Source organism: Lactuca sativa, chromosome 6 (genome assembly GCF_002870075.4).
Source record: "Lactuca sativa cultivar Salinas chromosome 6, Lsat_Salinas_v11, whole genome shotgun sequence".
In the NCBI taxonomy this organism is placed as follows: Eukaryota; Viridiplantae; Streptophyta; class Magnoliopsida; order Asterales; family Asteraceae; genus Lactuca; species Lactuca sativa.
The window spans coordinates 7,630,116-7,638,456 of NC_056628.2; the positions used below are offsets into that span (position 1 = coordinate 7,630,116).

Consider the following 8,341-nt stretch of genomic DNA (forward strand, 5'->3'; position numbering starts at 1 on the left):
TTTGCCAACTTTTTCTATTAGGGACCAAACGCGATACTTTTGATAAAGATTCGAAGAATTATAAAATGTACCTTATTTCAGGATGTTACATTATGTTTTTTTAAATTGTTCATACTAGGAATGATTTTTGAACAACAACACCTTTTTATTTCTATATTCCTAATAACATCATAACATGTGAAAATAGTGGTCCTAGAATGGTTCACTTAGATGAAACCATTAGTCCACGAGTTGATACCATGCCTTACACACAACATGAAACTATTGATGATATTATATGTTAGCGTGCAAACAATTAGCATCACTTATTAGATATTTTTGTTAATGGATATTGGAATGGTAAGTTGTGATGTTTTCGTTATAAATTATTGTATTTGTACGATCCATCCATATCATTGTGCTCCATATTAGCATGTTTAATCCATGAGAGAGTTGAGAATTACTTTTAAACCATAATAATCAGTTGTAATTATGGGAGTGGCTATGAAATAAGGTCTAAAGACAATACGAAATATTTGTGACATCATGGAGATGAATGTAACTTAGTAGAAGAGTCAAATTCACACATATTCATTGTTCATGAACATTAAAAGACCTACCTTGGTTCATGGATCAACATCATTAAGTTAAATCTTGATAAGTAGTTTAAGTCTCAATTCCCTTCGACCTAAGGTGTATGTAGGCTGCTAAGTGAAGCAGTGTTATAACTTTATGTATGTCAAATATCGCTCAAGAACATGATACTTGTAAAGGCTACTATCAAACATGACATGAAACTTATGAGAACACATATGTAAGGTACGAGATTCATTCCTCTAAAAATTGGAATTTGTTGTTGTTAAATGTGACTCGAGGATCGGGATAATATTCATTGAGTATTTGGAGCATATAGAACTAAATGGATCACTTAACGTTCATGGAGAATGTGACAAAGGAACAAATCATTTAAGATGGTTTTCGATCATCTGAAAAAGGAACGGATTAAGTGCCAAAAGAACAGATCATCTAAATGGGGGTTTGGAGCAACTTGGAGTGGCTTGGGGAAACTTGGAGTGACTTGGAGCAACATGATGTTGAGCCAAGTAAAGATGTTAGACCAACATGGAGAAGTTGATCCATCAAAGAGAAGTTATGCCACCTTTGGGAGATGATAAGCCAAATATGAAGGATGTTGTGCCATCCTTATACAAGATCGGTCAACATTGTACATGTTGTGTTATCTTGGTTTCTTGATGAGACATGATATCCCTGATTAGCCACGTATGCTGTGAAGTCCTTTATGATGTTCATAAGTTGGTGATGCTCAATGAATACATCATTTTGTGCCACCATGATGGATTTTGGCCCACTAGTTTCATGATGCGCCACATGTGCATCATGATGCTCCACTTTGGTAGAAGATGCTCCATTATGTGTGTTGTTGATGCTCATGGATTGTATGACATGGAAGAATGCTCCAGAAGATGCTGCATAGAAAATCATGATTGGCTAATAGCATTTATGGGAATATGGGCCAATGGGCTTGGCCCATTAGGGTTTACGTCTAATTCCTCAAGTATAAAAAGATATTCATACTAAGTCATTTGGTATCTTCAATTATATAGTGATAGGCAAATCTCTATTTAATTGTACTTGTGACCGCTTTTTGAGAGCTCTGAAATAAAGAATACCCCCTCCAGCCCGTAGACGTGGATCAGCTTGATCGAACCATGTAAATACCGTGTCTTGTATGCTTTTGGTTTTGCAAATTATTTGCTTACTTCCTAACAAGTGATATTAGAGCTTGGCATGTCGTATTAGATCTATTTTGAGTCTTTATAAGTATCGTCTGAGTTCCTAACAAGTGGAATCAGAGGTATGGTTTGTGTTCCTATGATTGAAGATGTCTACTCATAAGTTTGATTTGGAGAAATTCAATGGTTTAAATGAATTCACTTTATGGAAGGTTAAGATCAAGGCTCTTCTGGTTGAACATGGATATGCAGCGGCACTGGAAGGAAAAGCAAAACTGCCAAAGGACATGGCGGCTAAATGGAAGGTGGTTATTCTTGCAAGAGTGCATAATGCTATTTTGTTGAGGTTGACAGGCGATATATCGAGAGAAGTCATGGATTAAAAGAGTGCATCTGGGCTTTAGGAGAAATTGTGTGACAAGTATTAAAATAATTCTTCTACGAATAGGCTGTATTAGAAGCAACATTTGTATACTCTTAGGATGTCGAAAAGCACCCAAGTGAAGGATCATCTTGACAACTTCAGTATGACCATCTTGGACTTACAAGGCGCGAACATAAATATTGAAGTTGAAAATCAAGAACTTATCCTCTTATATTCACTACTGAATTCTTATGAGAATTTTATTGATACCATGTTATGTGGAAGGAAAATGATCATTGTGAATGATGTGAAGGATTCTTTGAAGTCCAAACAACTAAAACGAAAATTTTTAATTGGAGAAGAAGTTTCCAGTTCTAGTTTGTTCGCAGGAAAATGAAGAACATTAGTTAGAGGTGGTGGTAACTAGAGGAAAGTCAAGTTCCAAATCTAAAGCCAACATAAAATGTTATAACATGGAAAAGGGGCACTTTATAAGATATTGTTCATTGCTAAAGAAAGGGAATAATGGTATTGAATCAAACAAAAACAATGTTGTTGTGGTTCGAGGAAATTCTGAGGATGAAATGATGGTGAAATTTTGACTGTATGTACAACTATTTCTACTGATGTTTGGGTCTTGGACTCTAGAGCATCCTGTTACATGACATGCAATCGTGAATGGTTTCGACTCCTTCAAAGAGTGGAATGACACAGTCAAGATGGGTGAGGATTGGGTGAGCAGTATCAAGGGCATTGGCACAATGAAAGCTAGATGCATGATAGTATAGTCAGGAAATTTGATTGATGGTTCGTCCTCGAGCTTCGAAAGAATTTGGTTTCTCTTGGAACTTTGGCGAAGGATATATTGAACTATTTTGGAAAGGGTGATTTGTTAAGAGTCTCCATGGGTGCTCTTGTAGTTATGAAGGGAAAGATGAATGCTCATGGAATTTATATCTTGGATGGCTATACGGTAGGGGGAAAGGTGACTATATCCCAATCCTTGAATCAGTATGATGATGAAAGTAAGTTATGGCATGATAAGTTGGGAAAATGTGAGCAAGAAGGAGTTGTTTGGTGGAGATGCAACTAGAAATGCTAAACTTGATGAAGCTTGTGTTCAAGAGATACAAAGCAGGGTGAAGTTTACTTCGGTTCAACACTGAAGTAACGAGATTTTTGAGTGTGTTCACTCGGATCAATAGGTTCCCTCTCCTATGAAGACTCATGGTGGATGTCAATACTTTGTGACTTTTATCTATGTTTACTCAAGGAATACCTGCATATATTTTATGAAGACAAAGGATGAAGAGAAGTCTTTGGGTGGTTCAAGGAGTGGAAGATAATGGTTGAGAAATAGGTCAAGAACCATGTCAGGTCACTCATAACATAATAGGTTGGATTTATTCAAGGCTTCATTTGATAAGTTTTGCAAAACAGAAGGTAAAATAAGGCATCACATTATACGACTAACACCACAACAAAGTAGAGTGGCATAACAGATGAACCAAAAAATGGTGAAGCATGCTCAATGCATGTGATTTTATGCTAATTTATCGGAGAAATTATGGGCGGAAGCAGTCATCACTACTTTCTATCAGGTGAGTAGATCTCCATCAATTACAACTGATTATAAGACTCCTCAAGAGGTGTGGCATGAAAAAACCCTCCCAGAATTTAGGTTTACAAATGTTTGGATGCACTTATTATGCTCGTGTGAATGATGGTAAATTGGAGTCGATAGCAATGAAGTGCATATTTCTCGGATATGCATTTGGAGGGAAAGGTCATCGTCTATGATATACAGAAGAAGGAAAGTCTCCAAATTTCATTATTAGCAGAGATGTGACCTTTGAATCTACAATATATAACAAGAGAAGAAGTGGTACATGTTTTGTGGGGAATGATCAAGGTGCTAGCCAAAAGGTGGAGTTTGAAACAAAAACCCTACACGTTTTTGTGATAAATATGGAACAAAAAGGTAACATGGAAAAACATAGACGTGAGGAATCCATTGATCAACCTAGGAAAGAAGTGTTTACTGATGTTGATGCCAGGAAAGACAACTTGAAGAAACTTTTGGAGAATGAGCTTGTGATGAACGGTTTAGGAGCTGAAAAGAATATAACAAGGGCAGAGATATGGATATATAGAAGAACAAGATGTTTATACATTTCTCATTGTATTGAGAAAGTCTTACGGGCGCTCTATCGTGATCAGTCCAAACATGTTGGTGTTTCCTTGGTGTTTTGAGGAATTCGGGGAAAATTTCATCAGGAAGTAGTCAAGTGGACCTTATGACAATTGAATGAAATGCTTGATGTTTCTATGGTGTATGGTAAAAATACACGACATACGAACTTGGTTGGATTGATAGATTCGGACCATGAAAGTGATTTGGAGAAAAGTAGTTCATTAGCTGTTTATCTCATTCATAGTCTTCTTTTTAAGACGAAGAAACCTATCATGTTATATCATAGGTTATGCATTCAAAAGTCTGGTGACAAGGTCGTTGCCCAAAGAGAAGTTCAAGCTTTACTTGGACTTGGTTGATGTTCGTAGGAGGTAATCCCCTTAGAGGATTGATGGAAGAAATGGAGATAATTTTCTTGTTTGAGGTGGAGTTCGAAGGATGCTCAAGTCAAGGTGGAGATTGTTAAATGTGACTCGAGCATTTAGAACATTCTCATGGAGTATTTGGAGCACTTAGAACTAAATGGAGCACTTAAGGTTCATGGAGCATGTGATAAAGGAACAGATCATCTGAGATGGCTTTAGATCATCTAACAAAGGAACATATTAAGTGCCAAAGGAATGGATCATCTAAAAGGGGTTTTGGAGCAACTTGGAGAAACATGGAGCAACATGGTCCAACATGTTGCGCCATGAAGATGCTGACCCGTGCATACGTTGAGCCAAGTGAAGATGTTGGACTAACATGGAGAATTTGATCCATCAAAAAGAAGTTGTGCCACCTTTGGGACATATTGAGCCTAGCATGAAGGATGTTGCGCCATCCTTTCAAAAGATGGGCCAACATCGTAAATGTTTTCCCATTTTGGTTTCTTGATGAGCCATTATATACCTAATAAGCCATGTATGTTATGATGTCCTATATGATGCTCAAAAGTTGGTGATGCTCAAGGAATACACCATGTTGTGCCACCATGATGGATGTTGGGCCACTAGTGTTTAGGATGCACTACTTATGCATCATGATGCTCCACTATGGTACAAGGTGCTCCATCATGTATGTGGATGATGCTCATGGGTTGTATGACATTGAAGAATGTTCTAGAAGATGATGCATGTCAAATTATGATTGGCTGACATCATTCGTGGGACTATAGGCTAATGGACTTGGCCCATTAGGGTTTTAGGTTTGATCCCTCAAGTATAAATAGGGATGCATGCTAAGTCATTTGGTATCTTGAATTCTAGAGTGATAGACAAATCTTTGTGTAATTGTACTTATAACCTCTATCTGAGAGCTCTGAAATAAAGAATACTTCCCTCCTGCTCGTAGACGTAGGTCACCTTGACCAAACCATGCAAATATTGTGTCTTGTGTGCTTTTGGTTTTGCAAATTATCTGCTTCACTTCCTAACAAGTGGTATCAGAGCTTGGCATGTTGCATCAGATATGTTATGAGTGTTGACAAGTATCGTCAGTTATCGTTTGGGTCCCTAAGAATCTAAGTGTGTGACCAGATAATTATGATTGATATTATCAAGAAACTAGTTATTGGAGTTATATGACACTGAACTTATATGTGACTCATGTTTAATGATGTAATAACGAAGGGATATAAGTCGAGGATTTTTTATCATTAAGAAATTAATGAATGTTTTGAAGGGACAAAAAGTCACGTATCTTTCATAGACAATGACGTGTTGCTATACGCTTACTATTAGCAATATAGTTGACCTCTGTGTCACTTGCACACGTATACGTCTGTTGGAATCAATCTACAAAGAACAAATAATTAACTATAGCGTTGTTCGTATTCTAACCCTACTATATTTTTAGTTTCAACATTGTCAATTTATACTCAAAAAGCCTTAACATTGTTGCCACATAGCCTAAAATTCCAAAAATGAACTTGCTTGATAGTATATTTTTGATCCTTTGTTGATTGTTAAATGTACTCAAACAAGAAGGATTAAGGATCGCTTGCTTTCATTGATGTCCTCACCTTGACGTTATAGTGAGACTTCGAGCATTGTTTTCGAGCACAATGACAAAATTAATAAGGACAGCAATGGACTCTTTATATGTGGGGACTATTTGTTTTCTACTCGTAAGTCGCTAGGTGTATTTCGCGATTGGCATGGTCATTTTGTGATTTTGTGATATGATATGAAAAATAACTTATAGTGATATACATGTATATCCATGTTTCTTTTACAATTTCGAAAACTCAGCAAATAACACAACTATTGGGATACTCTTCTACACTCTGGACACAGTAGTGCTGTGTCATGCAAGGATTATAGGCCCTATAAGCTTCCACCCATTTTTTAATAGCCTCCTCCTCCTCCTTCTTCTTCTTATCTTTATCGTCGTCTTTCTTATCCCCGTCTTTCTTATCGACGTCTTTCTTATCGCCGCCCTCTTTCTTCTTTTCTTCTTTGGCTGGTCCAACGGTCACTATCTCTGTGTGCCAATGTTTTTTAAGTTTTCCGACGATACAAACCGGATCAACATCACCGATCACCGTCAATTTCTTGTCTTTCATGTCCATAGCTAAGGACTCGATCCCTGTAAAAGTCTTGTTAGTTTAGTCAAACTTCTTGTACTGTAATGAAAACAAAACAAACCGAGTATTAACCTGAAAGACTTGAAACTGCCTTCAAAGCCTTCCTTTTCTGTTTATCATCGTGTACACCCACCTTCACAACTACTTTCTGAAATTCAATACAAGAAGATGATGTTGATTATCAGAATTTCCAACAGATGAATGTTAAGGTCAAGAATGATAAGAAACGAGGCTAGAATGCATACAAAAATAGAGTGTGATGATGAGTTTTGGGAAAAAAAAGTAAACGTTTTTCTGTGAAATCATCGACAGTAGGTAAAACCCATCAAGAAATCGAAGTTAGATTGAATTTAAAGAAAAAAAAAAAAAAAGACAAATTATTGGCTCTTTGTGTGTGATTTTCGATATTTTATGAAAACAGAGGAGATGAAACAGGGAACATGCAAAAAGATCATCAAGAAACAGAGTTGGAAACTCAATTCAAGTCCAAATTACGATCGATTGAGGTGTTTTTATTGAATATTTTCTGTCGTTGAAATCAAAAGAAACAGAAGAAAATTTACCTTGGCTTCACCCATATTGATTGAAGTATAAGGAGTTGAATTGAAACGAAGGAGAGTTCAACTTGTGGAATGGCTGAGTAAACTCCGTGTGTTTATTTTATAAGACGGAAGGGGGGGAAAGCGAGTGGGAGGAACAGTGATTCGAGTCTTTGACAATTACTCGTTGAACAAATGACATTAGAAAAATATCATAAAACCAAAACAACATTCAAATTTTGCAAGAGGGGTTAGAAAATAAAAGGAATTCTTAAAGACTTTGGACTTAAAAGCTTGTAAACGCAATTAGACCAAGTCCTTTCATACTGTATTTTCTAGAATCATTGAGAATGATTTAGGCCTCTTAGCAAAAGTTAAGAATTTAGTATTCCAATCATTTTAATCTCTTAATGATTCAAATAAGGTATCAACTGCGTTGATTAGGTTTTGATTACAAGAGATAAAATTGATCAATTTTTGATTCGGTTTGGTTTTATGATTTAATCTTTAAAGCAGAAAAAGTATTGTAAATAAAAGGATTCTAAAATAAAATATCTAGAAAAATATCATCACAAAGAAACTATGGATTATTTTTATCATTTCTAATATAGGATAATAATTTTAGTACAAGATTAATATATATCAACTCAAGTTTAAACGAATATGTTTAGCAACCAAACCAAACCAAACCAAGTTGTTTAGTCTCATTTAGATATGTATGTTTGATGGTTTGCTGACGACCATAAAATCGCATCAGGAGTTTGCAAGTCAATGCGTCTACCAAATACAGACTTAAAAAAATGGTCAATTCAAGGAAACAGAAAAGGACAAAAGGCCATTTTCCTATATGTCACTGGCTTCGTCATCATCCATGGATGGAGAGGGCGTCTTCTAAAGGCAATTAATCTCTTCCTGTAATTAAAGTTTGAGTAATTGCTTTACACA

General features: G+C 36.2%; 1 protein-coding gene across 1 annotated transcript; it reads right to left on the minus strand.

Annotated features, from left to right (window-relative positions):
- Positions 1-6,453: 6,453 nt before the first annotated feature.
- Positions 6,454-7,570, minus strand: LOC111908753 (heavy metal-associated isoprenylated plant protein 39). Its single transcript, XM_023904565.3, has 3 exons — positions 7,421-7,570; positions 6,930-7,005; positions 6,454-6,859 (listed from the first exon to the last, which is right to left on the minus strand). Exons 1-3 carry the CDS (start codon positions 7,433-7,435, stop codon positions 6,519-6,521), a joined length of 432 nt encoding a protein of 143 aa, XP_023760333.1. The 5' UTR covers positions 7,436-7,570; the 3' UTR covers positions 6,454-6,518.
- Between the last annotated feature and the right edge of the window lie 771 nt (positions 7,571-8,341).